The sequence below is a fragment of the Aethalodelphis obliquidens genome, unplaced genomic scaffold (genome assembly GCF_003676395.1).
Source record: "Aethalodelphis obliquidens isolate GAN/ISIS:26980383/991018 unplaced genomic scaffold, ASM367639v1 scaffold2, whole genome shotgun sequence".
Lineage (NCBI taxonomy): Eukaryota > Metazoa > Chordata > Mammalia > Artiodactyla > Delphinidae > Aethalodelphis > Aethalodelphis obliquidens.
In genome coordinates this window covers 37,566,076-37,586,265 of record NW_020837946.1, presented here as the reverse complement: position 1 = coordinate 37,586,265, position 20,190 = coordinate 37,566,076, and the positions used below count along the sequence as shown (strand labels likewise).

The window sequence follows — 20,190 nt, the reverse complement described above, 5'->3', positions numbered from 1 at the left end:
GCATCGCAAATCTAAATTCACCATGAGTCACCTTACATTCCACAGCTTCCTATCCACATTTTCTTAACAAGAAGAACCAAGGGTCTCCGTTTCCTGCCTGCCCTCCTCCTCCAGCCATACCACCCACCCCACCTCTCACAGGTGATAACCAGGGCGCTGAACAACTGTATTCAAAGTAGAGCACCAAGAAGCTGACGCTCCTGCCCCAGTGCTGTGCACCTGGCTCCAACTCGGCCACAAGATGCTCTGAGGACCAGAAAGCAGTCCACATTTTACATGTTTTCAGCTTCTTGGTCCCAGGTCTGATGCGGAGATTTGCCCAAGGTAGGTGTTTAAGTATTTGTGAAATACTAAATCTAGTTCCTTCCTAGGTAACTGCTGCCGAAAATGAAACACTTTTTACATCATGCTTTGTTGTTTACCAGACATATTTGAGTCCTGCTTAAACAAGTTTCAAAATGGTTTTCAAGCTAGGGAGATTTTGTCCTCCAGAGTACGAGACAATATCTGGAGGCATTTTGGGTCATCACTACTGGGGTGGGAGTGCTATTAGCATCTACTGGGTAGTCAGGGATGCTACTCAACATCCTACAATGCCCAGGACAGTGACCCACGATGAAGATGTGTCTGGCCCAAAATGTCAATAATGCCAAGGTTGAAAAACCCTGTGACAGCCGTAGTTCCTGCTTTATGTAACCTTGTGGGATTTAAGAAGCACTGAACACCAAAGAACCCAACAACTGAGCCTACATGACTGCAATTGTCTTTTTCAGTTTCTTTTAAAGAAAAAGTTCTTCGGTTTTTCCATACTAAGTTCCCATATTTGGAAAACAACCCAAAGAGCTCAATATTATTAAAATGGCACAACCACAACAGAGTGTAGTACAGGAACAATACAAAGTCAACTAAGATTAAAAACTGCTCTAAGACTTTAGATATAAGAAGTTTTATTCATCTGGTGGTACTTGATGCTCACAGGGCACCATACAACAAATTTAAAAAATACAATAAGAAAAAAATTGAACAGCCAAAGAGATCATTTCCATTAGAGGGCCCACAGAAAAACCAGCAAAAGCCCACAGAAAGACCCACCTACTGTCCCCTTAAGAACATTAATTTCTTCCTGCTTAAGTCTGGCTTTAAGAAACACCAAAGGAAAGTGCGAAAGAAAAAGTCTTTGAAAGATAGTTAAAACTTCACATAGCGTCTTTCACATGAGTACCTCACAAAATGCTTTCCTGATTCAAATAAGTATGTAAAATAATCCAAACATTTGTGAGCCTCGATTTGGTCCCAACTTTCAAGATCGTAGGCCTCAGTATTTGCCTCACCTCTGTCCTCAAATTTGTATCAGTAAAAAGTCACTTACAGGTAAAGCCTCCTTTGCTCAACACTGCCACTACAAAGCACAGATGTTTTACATAAAGAGCAAGGGCCCAAGCAAATTCAAGTTATACAAGTACCTGAAGCGAAAATGTAACTAAATTTCCCCAAGACTGGTTTAAAACCAAATTTTCCCTTTGAAATCCATTGTATTCAATTTTCATGATTAGTAATTACTGAAGGTCATCTGACATCGAATACAGAGAAAAGCAAGATTTAAAGTTGTATGGGGGCTATTATTACAAAAACTTCTAAAAAGATAATTTTGGAAATTTAGTACACATTACCATGTTGTCACAAAGTTATGTCACACAAGAAACGAGTTATAAATTCTGCCTGGAGGGTCAGCTAATGCTCAATATCAATTCTGTACAAGTCAGCCAATTATAAGCTGTTTCTCAAGTAAGCCTCCACAACAGGGAGCCCTAAGTATTAACAGTTCAATCAATAAACCTCCTAGTCTCAGTATACTGGTTTTACTTACTGTGGCAGAGTCATCCTATGCTTAGGCTGCTGCAGAAGCTCATTTCCCATTAGACTGCACAGAAGTATTCAATACTATTACATAAGGAGACAAAATAAAACAGCTATGGGAAGTGAAGGACTAAGAAATTTTTGGCCAGAAAATTAGGGAAAACTGAAGATATACTTTATTATATATAAAAAATTACTGCCTTAATGCTTGGTTCCTCTAGATTTAAATGGCATTTCAGTTTATGCTTGACACCTACAGATCAATTCATTATCTGATTACTAAATGCAAAACTAAGCAAACCTAGACATTTCAGCTGCTACCGTTGTATAATATCAGTACATAACTAATCTGTAACTAGATGTCTCCCCTTTTCCATTATACTGCATTTCTTAAGGGCAAGGGGCATGTCAAAAGCACCTTTGCATCCCTACAACTAAGCACACTGGCTGGTATACAGTAGGTGTTTAACAGGTATTTACTAAATATATTGTTGAATAGTGGCTTATGACATGGGAAAAGAGCCCAAAGATTGTCTTATTCTAACTAGCATTACTTAGGTAGTAGCCTCACTCCCAATAGGTACAAGGCAGTTTTAAAGTAAAGACACTTGCCCCACGTTCTACACAGAATCATCAAGAGTTGGATATGACTTGAATCACTTCCCTTAAGCATGTTCATAAAGCATTTTGAGAAATCAAGAGATGAAAGGCGCTATGTAAGTGCAAAATAATATTATTCAAGACAGTTCAGCAAAGATGCTATAGTTTCTATGGTGATGGAAGGGTTGTACTAGTTTGAGGTGAACACCCCCAAAGCTACTCTTCTCAATGTCATTATCAACAGAACAATGGAATTTTGACAAAGATGCCATCACTTTATATCACTTGTATTCTGCTACTTTCTATAAACCAGGTGACAGAAAATGATATAAAGCCACTTATTCTACACAAACCAGTACTTTATCAAAGTTCCGTATTTTACAAGTCATGTTCAAAAAACACACACAAGTTAGCATTTTGTACACAAATGTTTATTTCTCAATTAAACATTCCCTTTAAACACAGGAATGAATTCTAAATCTTCATAAAGATGAATTAAAAATGAAAGCCCTCCAGAATAGTGTGTGCAATCACTGTGTTCTTGGTCACTACTGGCGTTTACTGTTTAACATCAAAAACAAAGACAGGTTATTTAAAAATCATGCTACTGGATTTCTAGCTCTTCCTCTATGACCAGTTCTATGCTGATCTGCAATGTTTAAAAGTTTACATCACCAAATCGAAGCAAGTTTAAGGTGTGAAACAGCTGTGCATTAAACACAAAATAAACAATAAAGTTACAAGATATAGTCAAGTTCATAACGAATATAGGTGTTCTTATCATCATTGTAGATTCTTGGATAATGTGCTATGAGAGCATCCTGTGAACCAATGTAGATGGAGTTGTAAATTTTCCAATACACATCTCTGACTTTCCGGGCTGGGTGAAACAAACCCTAGAATAATTAAAAGGCTACATTACTTCAAGAAATACACAACCTTAACACAACTAACAAACCATAAAGATATGGTTGCAAGCATTTCCCTTTGAGAGAGAAAACAAGATGGCAATTGCACAAAACTGCAGAGGGCAAAGACAAAATCTAATCCTCCCTCCCTCCCCTCACAACTGTTCTCCCGTATGGCAAAAACACACCCTACTGATAATTAGGAACAGTGACTTAATTCAACTAAAATTACTTTTTTCAATGAGTACTCTTTTAAAAATCTTTGACCTACCTGTAAACAATACTGCAGCATTCTACATGGTCCAATAGCAACTCTCAGACCCTCCAGGGCCCCCATAACTGCCTGAATTACATGGGGAGATGTCTCAAACACATTGGGCCATACATAGTTCAACAAGTGATTCAGTGAATCTTCACAACCAAATCCATAAACCCCAAGTGACATGTGTTGCACCACTGCACTAGCCGTCTGTCTGTGTACAAGGTCCCTGTAACAGAGGGGGAGAAAGCTCTTTGTTAAGATACAGTCTTAGTTTCACAGAAGATACATGCCTGCCCGTTAGAAACTAAATCACAAATTCAGTGCATGGAATGGATGCAGAGTCATCCCCACACCTTATGTATCTGATACAGAATGCTTTTAGAGTGACTAATGATTCTACTTGAGAACTTTGCTTTAACGACTCAAACCTCACTCTGGCTCAAAAATAAACCATATTTTTCTTTGAAAGTAATATAAGCAAGAAAGCCGAGCACAGTGTACATTTTATATGCTACTAAAAATGAGAGAGAACACATGACTCTTACATACGAATGATTAACAGTAATATCTCATTTTAAACTCTGTAAACTTAAAACCTTTGAAAGTAATTCAATACAACAGATAACTAAATTGAGACTAAATCTCTTCCCTTGTCAATTTTTTTTAAAGGTTCATTCAAGAACTCAATTTAGGGAAAGGAAGAGAAGGACCAATAATTTTTTCAAACCCAGAAATAAGAACTCCTATCACCTCCCATGTTTTAAATGAACTTATGTTTATGACAAGTCATTGAGTTATTTATTCCACAATTATTCAACTGACTACAAGCATCAGATAACGGGTCTATGAAGGGTATAAAAACAAGTTCACACTCTTTACCCTCAAAGGCAGGAAGAGTACCTTAAAGGTATAAGAGAAAAAAACATCTGAACTTAGTTACTAGCATCCTTATTTCTCTTATTTATTGTAATAATCTATTAGGCATAGACTGAAGTGAAGCTGTATTCCCCCTTAGTAAATTTCCCAACTAAAGTAATGTTTCTTGGTATCAGGACTCTATCAATCACTTCAAGCAGTACTTTATCGGTGGTCACCACCTGAATAACTGGGGGCCTGCAGTGGGAATAGTGTGGCTCTGGCAGGCTATGTTCAGTAGTTCAAAAGCCTTATAGAAACCTCTGCTTCATCTGCCGTAACAAAAAGCTAAAAAGATCGGGTCTCTTTGCCATACCGATAAGCTCATGCTCAACATTTCCTCTAATTATATTTGACTTTAATTTTTAAAACAAAAGTTGATCAGGAATTCCCTGGTGGTCCAGGGGTTAGGACTCAGCACTTTCACTGCCGGGGCCCAGGTTCAATCCCTGGTCAGGGAACTAAGATCCTGTGAGCCATGTGTGTGGCCAAAAGGCGGGGGGCTATTAAAACAGGGAGGGGGCACTTGGAAAAAAAATTGGGGGAACCACTATAGCATCTATCTTATTTAGAGATAATAGTCCTAATTTATTTATAGTTTCATAAAAATTCAGACTAATAGTCCCTTCTTTCACTACATCACAACAAACAGGTCATATAATAATTACTTCCATAAGTTCTAAAATAAAAGAAGAATTATAACTATTTTCTTGCATTTAGTTCAAGTCACTTACCTATCCATTAAAGCATCTTCAAGGAGTGGTGTTACAGCATAAATGTAGTCCTTTCCCATCTCACCAATATATTCAAACAAGAAGGAAAGTGATTTTAACACTCCATTTTGAACATTCAGTTCAGGAACTCTGTATTCATTCATTAAGGCAGGTAGTACTGTGAAGGGTGAACATGTTTCAGCGACAATAGCTATTGCTACAGTGGTACAAACTCTGTTCTGCCTTTCCTGAACTTTGAGGTTGTTTAAAAGTGTAGCCAATACATCATGAGGGCTGGAAAAAAATAAATGTGTCAGCAAACTGTTAGTTTACAAGTCAAAATTTTTTTGGAGGGAAGAAAAATAATCAAAGGAATGGAACTTCATGCTAAGTAATTACTGGGAACTTAGTAATTTTATGCTAAAATGCAATACTTTCAAGTCACTGGCATTACGGTTTCTACTTAAGAACTTCATTTAAATTAAAGTGTTCATTTTAATGAAAAAATTCAAATGGCTTCATTTTCAAATATAATTTACAGTCTTTAGTATATTTCCTGAAACAAAAAGAAATTTCATTAAATGTTTAGACTGAATAATTCTTTGAGTGGTCAGAACATGGCCACTAGAGCAGGCAACCTTACAGTAGTATATAAACTGTGGTCTCCAATGCCACAACACACAAAATCTGTTTTCCAAAATCCTCCCTCCCACACACCTTTACCACATTTATTCTCCTTCTTTAAGCATTTATTCTACCACAAATTTAAAGGGACATAGGAACTAAAAAGTTAACAACAGCTATTCATTGCCAACTTCTTAACTACATCACAGATGAAAAAATATTATTGCTACCAAAAGGCATGTGGGGAGACTCTAATTAAATAATCCAACTTTTGTTACGTTTTATTGCTTGAAAATATTTAGTTATTAAGCCACATATACATAAGTATCTCATTTTCTACAATGACTGTTTCTTCTAGTTTGGTTCTGGTGGAGCAGAAGCAAATAACCATAGGTTATCTAATAAAATAGCTATCATTCAGTTGTCTGTGGATTAATTTTAGAAAAATATTTTTAAAACACATAAAGCATTAACATGAAAACTGAATTATGTTAATTGTTTTACTAAGAACTGGCCTTAATATTTTAAGCAATATCCTAAAAGGACCAACAAAATTTGAAATTATTCTGAAATGGTACTGTTTCCCTCTTCTGAAAATAGTGAAGTGTGACTAAATGAAATTTTAAACTGTTCCATCTATTTTAATTCAATTTAACATTTAAGAAAACATTTCAAAAACTGAAGGTCAGTGGTTGAAGTCTATTCTAAAAAACATAAATAAAGTCTATTCTAACTGCATTACTCATACCTTGCCTTAAGAGAGAGTCTACAGAAATGGAAACACCTTTTAACACTACAATGGGTCTATTACAAAGTAAAAAAAAAAAAAAAAAAAAAAAATACACAGAAGTAAATAATACTCACCCAATGGCCTTTGCAATATAACCAAATGTGTTGACTGTGGCTCTACGAATAGCTTTTTTGTGAGCTTTTAAGAGCTCTAAAAGCTCAAAGCAAATCCTCATCCATTCTCTTGCAGACACATATTCAGCTCCCCTAGTTTAAAAAAAAAAAAGTTAAATTTTTTGTAACAATAAGTTTTAAAAGGTAAATCTGCAAATTCAGTTCTCAAAACATGATTACCAATTCATTTTAAGCATTAAATAAAATTATTATTACTGCTCAGAAAGGATGGTTTAGTTTTAAAAATATACTGCCACTCCCTCATTACCATTCAAATTTGAAAATATTACTGAAATATTAGCCTGACCATATATACTTACATTAGAAACAATAAGCAAATTTGCAAAGTGAATAAAAGTGGCTAAATGTGAAACACAATACTGCTTATTAAAATGTTTAGGTAATCTGCTTACCTATCAGCAATACGTCCAACAAGATCAATACAATTCTCTTGTACTTTCTCATGCCTATTCTTTAAGATGGGGGTGAGTCTAGGCAGCAGATCTTTAATTGGTGGAGTCATCTTATGCATACCTATTTAACAGAAGTCAAACACACTATCAATTAACACGTGAACTGCAACCTTTGTTCATTTTACCTTTTATTTAACAATGTAATATACGTGACTAGGCATAAATACAAACTTACAGCTGCCTATGGAAAGAAAAAGCCCCAGCTTCAGATCAAACGCAGAATTTTTAACTTTTTATTAACAACTTCTGATTATGCATAAAAATGAAAGAAATTAGTGAAGTGATTTAAAGAATGATGGATACTCAACAACAAAAAAAAGTTTTATTTGGTTCTGAAATGTATTTGTACACTGACATTTAAATATGGGGACAGCTTATGTTCCGGCCATACACAACAATATAAGCCAGAGGTAGACATGTAAATTAAAGCAAAATTTTCCAGAAAGGGCCCCCTTACCCTTTAACTGCAAAACAAACAGATCTCCAGTCTCCCTGCAATGCAGGGCATACTTGGATGGTATTTACACCTATGAAGAGAGAAAAAAGGAGGCAGCTGGCAGGGGCTCTTGCTCTAACTAGAACTGCTTGCTCTGATTCTCTCTCCATTGCTTTTCCCATGTTTCTCTGACCAACAATATGGTTTACAATTCCCTGCAAACCAGAGCCCCACAAGTGGCCAAGTAACTGATTTTTGGCAAGTATCTCCAAGTAGAGAGAGAGGAAAGGGCTGAACTGGGGATTATATGTAAATGCGATGGTTTGAAGACCTCCTATACTGTATAAAAACCCCTTACTAAAATGAGAAAAATAGTGGCTATCACAGCCAGCTATTTCGACCTCTTGATAGGTTATTTCTGTCCCTCTAAACTCCGTAGAAGTTACTTTTGCAATAGTTACATTCACTTATAATGAAGGATAAAACAGGAGACCATTTGTTTGTTCCATCATAATGCCCTTAAAGAGGAAAAGCTTTGTTCTCCACACCCAAGAGCGTTTGTAATACACCTCTGTTTTAACTTTGAATAAAGAACTGAAAGGACAGTTTAAAAGAATTGGATTTAAATAAAAATGAGGTCACTTGATCAATTCACTTTTCTCTCTGGTTATTGTTCCTTGAACTTAATAGCAAGCAGGAAAACCTACCATAACCATTTACTAATTCAAGGTTGAATAAATATATAAAACTTTAGAGTTCTCTCCACCCACCACCTCCTCTCCCATATATTTCAGGTGACACACAATTTTTTTAGGGCCCTCTATCCCATGACTTCAAAGTTTTTTGAGTTGTGACTACTTCCTCCTCTCTTGCAGGTCCTAAACTTGCCCTCTTTCTCTCTTTTAAAGTAAAATATAAATAGACTTTGGGAGATAAGATTCTTGTGACATCCCAACTTAACTGTAATTTTCAGTGGTTAAAAAAAAAGTATCAGACATTCATTAGTCAACTCCTAAATAGGATTCTCTATTTTACTTTCAAAATACCAAAGAAACTTTAAAATACAAAACAAAAAATTCTTACATGACCAACAAATTCCATACCTATTACATTTACAATGGCCTTCAGTGCTCCAAGAATGCTGCCCAATACTTCAGGGTACTCTTCGCCCAAATACTCATACAAAACAACACCCAAGTGCCCCATCAATTTTTCCTGTAATAAAAAAATGATGATGATGAAATGTTACTGTTTACATTACTCCTTTTGGTGAAGAAATAAGAATCTGATATAAAAGTTTACCTCTTGACAAGTCTTCATGACAACAGCCGTTCGAGAGATCAAGTCAGCTGCCTGTTGCCTAACTTTTGCTGATTTGTTATTTAAACGCCACAAAACTGTACCGCAGATCTGAGGCAAGTACGGTTTGACTCGTTTGCCAAGAGCATTGACCACTGTGCCAAAGCCGTTCAACATTACTGAGTCCTTAAAAAAAAAAAAAAAAAAAGCGAAGTTAAATTTAAAACCTACATTCAATGTGAACAAGAATTCAGTTTGTGACTAAACAGTTGAAATATAATTATATTCCGTTTCCAAAAATCTAACCTAAAAATTTGAGGTAGAAGAGTATTTCTTTGTAGCCAACTGCATGAGAACATGAACATTTAAAAATTATTTCAAATTTAATTACTCTTTGGTGATAATATTTACTTGAAAATATGTTTTACAAATATGAAAGTCAGTGGCAACTTGCCTAATAATTAGTATCATTACCTCTGTAGTCTGTTCTTGAAAAGCATAAAGAATACCATCAATCAGTTGTTCTTCAAGTTTATGATCAATGTCTGCTGCTCCCAAGTTGCCCATAATTTTCTCAATTGTCTCCATCACCATTTTTCTGTACTGTTCAGCTTCATCTTTCAGATCATCCACAATCCTGGATATAATTTCTGCTGCACCTACTTTGTTTGCCAACTCCACAGTAGTATCAACTAACTAAAAAGAGGAGGAAAAATCATTTAATTTACTGCTTTTCCAAGGAAATAAAGAGACATCATGAAAATGGAATATTCTAAAGATACTATTTAGCTAGTAAGCATGCTGAGGACAGATGGCTCCTACTATTAAAACTTTAAGAAAAAGGTGGCCAAAAACATTTAAATATGAGTCTAAGTCAAGGAGATTTAAGGTTACGATTGTATTCATGCTTCACCTAGCCAGATTAAGCAGTTCATTTACTAGACAAAAATGTCAATTCATAGTTGGCTATCTATCCTAGAATACAAAAGCAAAATGGAAGTTAACTGGCTGACTAAAATCCATCTCCTTTCACAATCAAACACAAACAACCTGTGAGTTTCTCAAGGCAAAAAATAACTTATGTAATATGCATTCAAACTGACTAAAGGATCAGTTGAAAGAATTTCTGAAACTATTTTATGATAAAAGCTTACCTGCCGGTAATTTCTTCTATCCAAAGCCATTCTGTGTTGCCAGAAGTGTTTAAAAAAAGGAGGAAGGATCTCTGTTTTAATGTAGTTTGCTTCTACACCATCTGTTCCACAACACTGCTTTACCACCTAAAATGTTAAAAAATAATAATAGTAATCACAGTCCTGGTTTAATACACAAGTTTTTTTAAAATGATATAAAATTCTCTTTGAACCATGAAACACATTTAGATTAACAAATCTGGAACAGCAACAATTTGGGACAATTACCTTCAGCACAATTTTCTTCATTTCTTCATCAGGAGATTGGAATTCTCGAATAAGAATTAACATCACTTCTCTAGTATAGTAGTTGGCATATTCTGCATCCATGAGAGGAATAAGATACCCAATAGCCTTTAAGAAAGCGGCCAGGCCCTATTTTAAAATAAAAAATATATATATACTTAGTAACTAGGCTTTAAGTCACTTGAACTTCAATGAGTAGAAATAAAAAGAAAAATGAAATCAAACTGGTAAATCTACCTTTCCTCTGTGTTGGCGGATACCCTTCCATAGAGGCTTTAACACAGAATCAAAAGATTCGATACCATAAGGAGTTGCTGCTTCAGCCAAGGCAGCAATGGCCAAAGCACTAATGGTCCGAACTTTCTGCTGCTCATCCACAAGACCTATAAAAAACCAAACACAGGTTTTAACTAAGCAACATTACCTAACTTCCATAGCATCATGCAGATTCTAGAAATATATCTAGCTATTTAGTCAAATTGCAGAATCTGTTCCCATTAGACAAAATTAGGCAAAAGCCAGTATGAACCACAGCCTATTAGCAGCTAATATTACAAATCCAATCGTAAACTATATGGTGTTTGTGTAGTTTACCTTCCATTTCTCTCTCCAAGAATCAGTAGCCTAAATTTCAGGAAACTGTCTTACAAAAGACAGTTATACTACAACTTACCATGTTCAATGATTTCAACTAAACTTCTGAGATGTGGCAAGATGGCACAGCCCATGAGAATAGCTATTTGCTGTACAATTTTTATACCAGTGTGTCTTGCTTGCCAGGACTTCTTGCTTTTGCACACAGCTTTTAAGAAAGGCAATAATGAAGGAATGCCCAGGGCAGAGGCTACAACAGCAAAAGCTCTAGCTGTTGTGTTACGGACATACTCATCCATGTTATCTATATCAGGTCTCATGGTAGAGATCATAGTAGCCAGACCAGCAGCCTGAAAGTTTAAGAAAAAAGCAACAGTCATGAGTTGATAACATTAACCCTCAATCATTCCATTCTAAAATCAAATAATCCGGGCTTCCCTGGTGGCGCAGTGGTTGGGAGTCCGCCTGCCGATGCAGGGGACACAGGTTCGTGCCCCAGTCCGGGAGGATCCCACATGCCGCGGAGCGGCTGGGCCCGTGGGCCATGGCCGCTGGGCCTGCGCGTCCGGAGCCTGTGCTCCGCAGCGGGAGAGGCCGCAGCAGTGAGAGGCCCGCGTACCGCAAAAAAAAAAAATAAATTAAAAAAAATAATAAAATCAAATAATCCTATCAACATATATAAAACTTTCTTCTCCAGAAACATAAATACCTTTGCCAAATTAGAAATAATCTCTCGGCCTTCCACTCTAGCATAGTAATCCTCATCAATCAACAATGGTTCAATGACCACCAGGATCTGAAAAAGAGAAGGAGCTACATTTTTACAGCCATTACTGATGCAATGCTCAAGTAACAGTACATGTAAGGGAATTTATAATTACCAGGACTTTGTTAATCAAGGGACAAATTAAGAATTTTAATCACACAAGTTGAAACCCCACATAAAGATGAGTATTTGGGAGCACTGTTAACTACACAGACTATAAAATACACACAGTACACACACACACACGCCCATCTGCATTTTACAATTCTAAACCATAATTACCATCAGCAAAAAGATGCTTCTTAGTAGTAAATGGCATGGTATAGAAACATACATTTTCTCATTCTAATATCAATAAAAGCAAATTTTAAAATATGAATAATATGAACCCACTATATAAGATGGCAAAAAGTTACATCTATTTACACATGTATTTGTGTATGTATGCTTGTGCAAAGAAAAAGATCTGGGAGGGCATGTAAATTTAACATTGGTTAACTGAATATCTTTAAAGGGGTTGAAATTTCCCTTTTTATTGTGAATGTGTAACATCAGCTGTTACTTTTTTAGAATTTTTAAATTTCACAAATACACCTAATAATAAGCTGGTCAAAAAAATCCACTAACTCCTTTTACTTAAAAAATATCAAACCAAAAAAATAAATAAATAAATAAATAAAATCAAACCATTAGAAACACAAATTGAGAACAAACCTTGTGCACATATGGTCGAACTAAGTCATCAAGTTTGTATAATATTCTATCAATAACTTTTACAAGTAAATGACGCTCTTGATCCTCAAGTGTAGGCGACATCAGCAGAGGAAGAATTTGATTAAACAAAGGACCAGCTCCAAATTCACGAGCTTTATCAGTAATCTGACGCAATGCAGCCTGGAAGAGAAAAGAGTAATAGGCATATTTCTTTATTATAAGCATGAGCCAATTAATTACTCCACGGTTTTCTGTAACTGAATATTTTAGTGTAAACTTCAGACACCTTACATAGAATAGCATGAGTTCATTCCCATCAAAATTACTCTGAAGTCTGAACTCTTGGGCTAAAGGCTCAATGTTTTCAGTTAATTCAAAAAGGGTAACTGAAAGCTGGAGAGCGTGTGGAGAAAAGAGAAGCCTCCTACACTGTTGGTGGGAATGTAAGTTGGTGCAGCCACTGTGGAAAACAGTATGGAGGTTCCTCAGAAAAGTAAAAATAGAGTTACCACATGATCTAGCAATCCCACTCCTGGGCATGTATCTGGACAAAAATATAATTCAAAAAGATACATGCACCCCTCCCCATGTTCATGGCAGAACTATTTACAAAAGCCAAGATATGGAAAACACCTAAATGACCATCGACAGATGAATGGATAAAGAAAATGTGGTGCATATATACAACAGAATACTACTCATCCATAAACAAGAATAAAATACAGTAAGTCCCCTACATACAAACCTTCAAGTTGTGAACTTTCAAAGATGCAAACATGCCCCTGTATGCCAGGTATTGTACTGTACTACTGTACTTTTCAAGGTACTGTACTGTAAGATTAAAACTGCTTTATTTTTTGTTTTTTATGTATTATTTGTGTGAAAAGTATTATAAACCTATCACAGTACAGTACTACATAACTAGCCAATTGTGTTAGTTGGGTTACCTAGGCTAACTTTGTTGGACTTAAGAACAAACTGGACTTATGAATGCACCCTCAGAACGGAACTCATTAGTATGTAGGGGACTTACTGTAATGCCATTTGCAGCAACATGGATGCAACTAGAGATTACCATACTAAGTGAAGTAAGTCAGAAAGAGAAAGACAAATACCATATGATATCACTTGCATGTGGAATCTAAAATATGACACAAATGAACCTATATATGAAACAGAAACAGAATCAGGGACATAGAGAATAGACTGGTGGTTGCCAATGGGGAGAGGGGTGGGAGAGGGTTGAACTGGGAATCTGGGATTAGCAGATATAAACTGGTATATATAGAGTGGATAAACAACAAGGTCCTACTGTATAGCACAGGGAACTATATTCAATATCCTGTGATAAACCATAACGGAAAAGAATATGAAAAAGAATGTATATATATGTATAACTGAGTCACTTTGCTGTACAGCAGTAATTAACACAACATTGTAAGTAAACTATACTTCAATAAAAAATAAATTTTAAAAAAGGGTAATTTAATAGAAAGAGTCACAGAGTATAATATAAAACTCCTTAAATTCTCCTAAAGGATCAACCATCTTCAAGCCACATATGATACTAATACAATACCCCACATAATTCCACTAATTGTATTAGAATCTTCAGCATATTTTAAAGGCTCTGATGATAAAATAGAGAATCTCTAAAATTATAATGAACATGATGATTTAATAAACTGGTACTTACTTTTCTCATTGGAGGTGTTCCATTCTTAATTTTTAAAAGCAACTTCATTATTTTTCTCTCTTTTTGCTCTTCCGGACTAAGTGTTGATTCATCAACATCAACCTAACAGTAAAAAGTTTAAAGGTTAGTGGAGATACTGTAACTTCTAAATAAAAAGGAATATTTTATTTCTGGTATTATCACTTACCAAAAGTTTATCAAAGTACTGAATATCATCAGGTTTTAAAAATGGAAGATTTCCAGATGGTTGGTCATTAACACTTTTCATAGTTCTATCTTCAGTTTGCATGTGGAAACCTGTCATACCACCCAAAGGTGTTGGAGTTGCTGTCAGCTTTCGAGCTGGAGTTCGAATAGGAACATATCCAGCTGGAGGGGGAAGTACCTAATACAGTTAAAAGACAGTTTAGGATTTTCTTAACTTTACATAGTAAATAATAACAAAAATGAACAATATTTGCAGTTAAGATGCTTTTTGCTTAGAGGCAAGAATTAACAATCCCATTTTTCTATCTTATTTATAAGTTTAAAATACACATTACTATTTCTCATCAAATTTAAATTAAGTGTATTAGAAGTATGGGGAAATGAGGATACACAAAGTGGGCTTACAAATTCTGATCACTTTCAAACAGTCTATATAAACATGTTGGTGAACCAATGTCATATAAATTGAAATAAGCTCAAAGTGCACATAATATATAAAATATTATATTTTCATAATAAATTAAAAATTCATGTAAATCTCTACAAAAACAAATCTTAATATTTAAGTCGTTCTACAAAAATGAGTGACTGCATAAAAACTACAACCAAAATATTCACCAAAGCCCTGTAAATACACAACATTTGACTAAACCCAAAAAATTCACTCAAGAGTCACAAAGGAGGGCTTCCCTGGTGGCGCAGTGGTTGGGAATCCGCCTGCCACTGCAGGGGACACGGGTTCGAGCCCTGGTCTGGGAAGATCCCACATGTCGCGGAGCAGCTGGGCCCCTGCGCCACGGCTGCTGAGCCTGTGCTCTAGGGCTCGCGAGCCACAGCTGCTGAGCCCACGTGCTGCAGCTGCTGAAGCCTATGTACCTGGGGCCCATGCTCCGCAACAGGAGAAGCCACCGCAGTGAGAGGCCCACGCGCTGCAACGAAGAGTGGCCCCTGCTCCCCGCAACTAGAGAAAGCCCACGCGCAGCAATGAAGACCCAATGCAGCCAAAAATAAGTAAATTTTAAAAAGATGTAATGACTATCCTCTTAGGAAAAAAAAAGAAAAAAACTTGTATTAGAAAAAAAAGATTCACAAAGGAGGATTTTCCCCCTCCTATTGATAAACCAATCAATGAATGCAATTGTAACAGACACTTAGCCAGTCAATAGTAGGCTGGAGAGTGACTATACCCACAGCATTACATGGAGGGTACAAGAAGTTATAAAGCAGTAAGTTCATGCATACTTGAAACAAATACTCTAATACAAACCTAATGAGGGGGTAGGGGGAAATACATACATAAAAACTGTTAAAAAAGCAATAGGCATTGGCAGAAAAGGCTCTGTAAAGGCCATCAAATGACTTAGGTTCCAGCCCTGGTTATAACATCAGCTATATGACCACTTTTAGACCAGCAAAAGGTCCTTGAGTAACAGGTACCTACACGATTTTGTAGTTCAAAATGAACTTCAAGTTGCTATGGTAAAGAGAGAACATAACATTCTTCGTGTCCACTGGCAACCCATGAACTAAATACACAAGATTTTGTGAGACACCAAGTAAAATAACCATGATCTAATGTTGGAAATGAAATATACCTGGAAACAGCTAAAGAATGAAACGGCAGTAGTAAATTTGAGCAAGGCCAATGCAAACTTGACCAGTTAGTATTTTCAAAGAATATTTAAAATAAAATCCAGGGAATTCCCTGGCAGTCTAGTGGTTAGGACTCGGAACTTTCACTGCCGGGGCCCAGGTTCGATCCCTGGTTGGTGAACTCAGATCCTGTGAGCCACGCAGCGTGGCCAAAAAAAAATCCCTATCCTAAAAACCACCACACTCATATTCACTGTTTTTACCTTATATCCTTCTGGGAACATAGCATCTAATTCTTCATCAGACAATGGGCGATTTCTCTCATCAATTTCTCTCTCCCACCGCCAAGCCTGAAGCTGTTCAGGAGTCATACTCATTATGTGACCTACCAAAAAAGCAAATTTCTGTAACAATCTATGTAGTGCAAGACTTTTATCATTACACAGATCCTTGGGATATAAGATAGTTAAAATCCATTCTAACATTTAATTGTTTATATTATAAACTCAAACCAAGACTTCTTTTTACATCCTGTTATTCTTGCTAAAAATAGGCATTAATGGCACACAGAAAAACCACAAAGAAAAAATTCAAAATACTAACAAGGGGAAAAAATTATTTCCAATGATAAAGTTTCTACCTGGAGTAGGGGTAGCCATGTTCATCGCTGGCGTGCCAATTGGTGTCTTTCCAGGGGTCAGAACAGGAGTGCTTCCACCCATCTGACTAGCTGGTGTTTCATCCCAACGTGACTTTCTTTTACTGGCTCCAGGAGTTGGTGTTTCACCAATGGAATCTCCACCTCGATCTGTTCGAGGAGTCTCAGCCCATCCACTTCCATGTCCAGGAGTATCTTTAAAGAAAAGGAGTGAATAAGCCTAAAATTTTAACCACTGTCAAAAAATGACTATTTTCAGACAACTAATATACTTAAACTGATCAATTTCAGAAACAGGATATTCCTAAAATGGAGACACATTTAAGTTTTAATGTTTCATTTCATATTTATTCTCCTTGACTGTATCTTTTCCACGGATTACAAAAACAATAAATGATAACCATCGAGGAACAGGAAAACAGAGCAAAGGATTTTTTCAACTACCCACAACATACAACCCATAGACAGCCAGTTTATGTATCTTGGGCCACTTTTCATTTCTCCATGGAGTGAGATTACTCTGCATGTACAATTCTATACTGCCTCTCTCATCCATTGTATTTTTTTCCGGGTATTTTTGGGCTGCGCCATGCGGCCTGTGGGATCTTAGTTTTAGTTCCCCGACCAGGGATGGAACCCGGGCCCCTTCAGTGAAAGCACCGAGTCCTAACCACTGGACCACCAGGGAATTCCCTACATTTCATGTTAAGCACTCTGCCCAATCATTAAAAATTCTTTATAAAATTTTAATATAGCAGATGTAATGTTAAATCTTAACTTCCCAACGCTAATCTCATAAACAGTTAATGAAATACAGCTTTAGAGAGTTTACACAAAAAACAAGGTATTTAGGCAAATTTACACAGACAGAAAGTAAATGAAAGGTAACCAAAGGCTGGGAGAAGTAAGAATGGAGAGTTATTGCTTAATGGGTACAGTTTTTGTTGGGATGATGACAAAGTTCTAGAAATGAATAAAGGTAATGGTTGCACAACACTGTGAATATACTTAATGCCACTGAATTGTACACTTATAATGGTTAAAATGATAAATTTTATGTTATATATATTATACTACAATAAAAAAGAGGTTATGGCATACAAACTTTACTTTCTTCTAATGTTCTTCCTAAAATAAATCTTAAACCTCTTCAAGAAGGGAAAAGAATTAGGTATATCATCTGCTCAGTTCTTTACCTGTCTCAAAAGCATCTGTTTATTTATCTGTCTTCCTAGGACCAGAGAGAACAGATTTTGGCCATAAACATACCACTCATCAAATCAACATTTTACCCAAGCACACACCCAAACTCCACTAGAAGTACCTCTTTCTGTTTTGGGGGTCTCATCCCATCTGTTTTTACGAGCACTGGAAGTTGCACCTCCATGGCCTGGTGTCGCGTGGCCTGGTGTATCGCCCCGTCCAGGGGTAGCAGCGCCCGCAGGTGTGTGACTAGGTGTAGGATCCCATATTTTTGAGCCTGGGGTGGCTCCAGGAGTCTCACTTCCTTTTGCACGACCTGGTGTCTCATCCCATCTTAAGGAAGGGGTATGTCCAGGGGTCTTAACAGAGCAAAAAAAAATTTATTTCATACACCCACATAAAAATTAGAAAACCTGCTAAGCAAACAAAAAAAATTAAATGTTTTAGTTCATGATTAAGAGAATAGATTATCCTTCTACTTAAAAGATACCTACTTTCTAGCAAATATGTTTATGACAAAAAATAACTTAAAGATTTAATTTGGAGCAATGAAAAAAGCCCTAATTTAAAAAACAACGTATTTTGGTTATGCCACTAATGGCTCCGTAACTTTGGGAAAACATTAAGGTTTCTCTGTCAAGATCTCAAGAATTTCACCTTTAATTATATCAGCACATCTCAAAACTGGGTCTTAGAGACAGAGACTCATGAGTTCCCACTAAGAATATTTTTGTTTTTGTTCAATTTTGTGTGTGTTTAATTAATTTAAGCATGTTTTGGATCACCTGGGTAATTATAACTAGATACTGCGACATTATTTCAAATCCCTGAGAAGAGGTTATATTTAGAATCACATCTATAATACTATTGCTCTGATGCTGGCAAGATTAGTGAAAAAAGATTAGAAGTTGACTTAAATGATTGAAGGTTCCATGGTAGTTGAATAGAGACAAGTAGTGAGCAATGTAGGACATCAGACAGTACGAAAGCAAAAGAACCTGCAGAGTGCAGACAATATCATATCAAAAACAGCAGGTGAATTAGTGAAGCAAAACAAAATCTGTATTTAAATAATTCTGTAAGTTTTGTAGTATACTTTTACATATTTCTTTTAAAGTTGGATGTTCTATCCAACCCAAGAGTTCTATTTAGCTTTATGTTTGCAAATAAGACTCAGTATTTCTTCCTTTCAAAAGATTCTATATAGGGCTTCCTTGGTGGCGCAGTGGTTGAGAGTCTGCCTGCCGACGCAGGGGACACGGGTTCATGCCCCGGTCCGGGAAGATCCCACGTGCCGCAGAGCGGCTGGGCCCATGAGCCATGGCCGCTGAGCCTGCGCGTCCGGAGCCTGTGCTCCGCAACGGGAGAGGCCACAACAGTGAGAGGCCCGCGTACCGCAAAAGAAAAAAAAAAAAAAAAGATTCTATATATTACTCAGGGTTGAGAAATTCTCAATTAGATGAGTAAAGAACATAAATTGTTCAAAAGTCTCATTTTCAGCAACTGCTCTTCCTGCTCAATCAGGTAGGAAAAGATGTTTCCTAGTATCCGCTGTAATTCCCACAATCATAATTAAGATGGAGTTGTGTTAAATGAGAAGTGTGAAAGAAAACATGGTCTGACTCTCTACAGCTTTTATGAGATAGACATCAACTCTTGGGTCTCCTTTTCAGTTAAACAGATACCAAAAGGACAAGTTTCTCTTTCTCTGTTTTTAAAATTTGCACTGAATGTCAGTTTTTAAAATTTGCAGTGAATGTCAACCACAGAATTTAAGTTAGTAATAACATATTATACAGAACCAAATCCTCTCATATATCAGCAAGCAAATGGAGACTCCTCAAGATCTAAAACTAAACTGTTTGGAAATTATGTGCTAGGTTTAGTGTATCTCAATTCTGGGTTTGGGAAAACAATGCCATGGCCTGACACATTTTTCCTTATTTGTAAATAAATCTGCAGTAGCCTATGCTAGAGTCAACAGTGACTTAGACTAGGGTGGTGGGGTCATGGAAAGTGGGTAGATCCTGAATATATTTAAAGGTCGGGCCAACAAAATGCATTTGTGGATAGGATGCCAGGGAAGAGCATAAGAGGAGTATAGGATGACCCTGAAATGATTTCTAAGGGTTTGGTTTGAGCCAATAGACATGGGAGCAGGCTGGAGGGAGTGAGTACAGAAAATCAATTTTATTATAAATACTGATTCTGAAAAGCCTATCAAATACATATCAAAGTAAATGTGTCAGGTATGAAGAACAGAGAAGTATGGATGGATTTGTAAATTTGGGAGTTGTCTTATAAATATAGTATGTAAAGATAGGAGTTAG

General features: G+C 36.5%; 1 protein-coding gene and 1 non-coding gene across 4 annotated transcripts in view; one reads left to right on the top strand and one right to left on the bottom strand.

Moving 5' to 3' along the window:
• Positions 1-930: 930 nt before the first annotated feature.
• Positions 931-20,190, bottom strand: part of SF3B1 (splicing factor 3b subunit 1) — a 37,920-nt gene continuing 18,660 nt past the window's right edge. For 2 of the 3 annotated variants that reach the window (XM_027125121.1, XM_027125130.1), the window contains 19 exons: positions 17,982-18,219; positions 16,640-16,852; positions 16,263-16,384; positions 14,387-14,584; positions 14,200-14,301; positions 12,504-12,683; positions 11,733-11,819; positions 11,103-11,373; positions 10,667-10,812; positions 10,412-10,558; positions 10,145-10,270; positions 9,465-9,686; positions 8,994-9,176; positions 8,795-8,906; positions 7,196-7,316; positions 6,744-6,875; positions 5,277-5,549; positions 3,637-3,853; positions 931-3,353 (listed from right to left, as the gene is read on the bottom strand). In XM_027125121.1, the coding sequence (XP_026980922.1) occupies positions 3,195-3,353; positions 3,637-3,853; positions 5,277-5,549; positions 6,744-6,875; positions 7,196-7,316; positions 8,795-8,906; positions 8,994-9,176; positions 9,465-9,686; positions 10,145-10,270; positions 10,412-10,558; positions 10,667-10,812; positions 11,103-11,373; positions 11,733-11,819; positions 12,504-12,683; positions 14,200-14,301; positions 14,387-14,584; positions 16,263-16,384; positions 16,640-16,852; positions 17,982-18,219 (3,249 nt within the window). In that variant the 3' untranslated portion in view covers positions 931-3,194. Of the gene's footprint in view, positions 3,354-3,636; positions 3,854-5,276; positions 5,550-6,743; positions 6,876-7,195; positions 7,317-7,712; positions 7,783-8,794; positions 8,907-8,993; positions 9,177-9,464; positions 9,687-10,144; positions 10,271-10,411; positions 10,559-10,666; positions 10,813-11,102; positions 11,374-11,732; positions 11,820-12,503; positions 12,684-14,199; positions 14,302-14,386; positions 14,585-16,262; positions 16,385-16,639; positions 16,853-17,981; positions 18,220-20,190 lie in introns of those variants that run through there. The other variant, XM_027125140.1, reaches the window with a different exon arrangement.
• TRNAE-UUC (transfer RNA glutamic acid (anticodon UUC)) lies at positions 4,932-5,003 on the top strand. Its single transcript has one exon. It is a non-coding gene; the product is annotated as a tRNA-Glu (tRNA).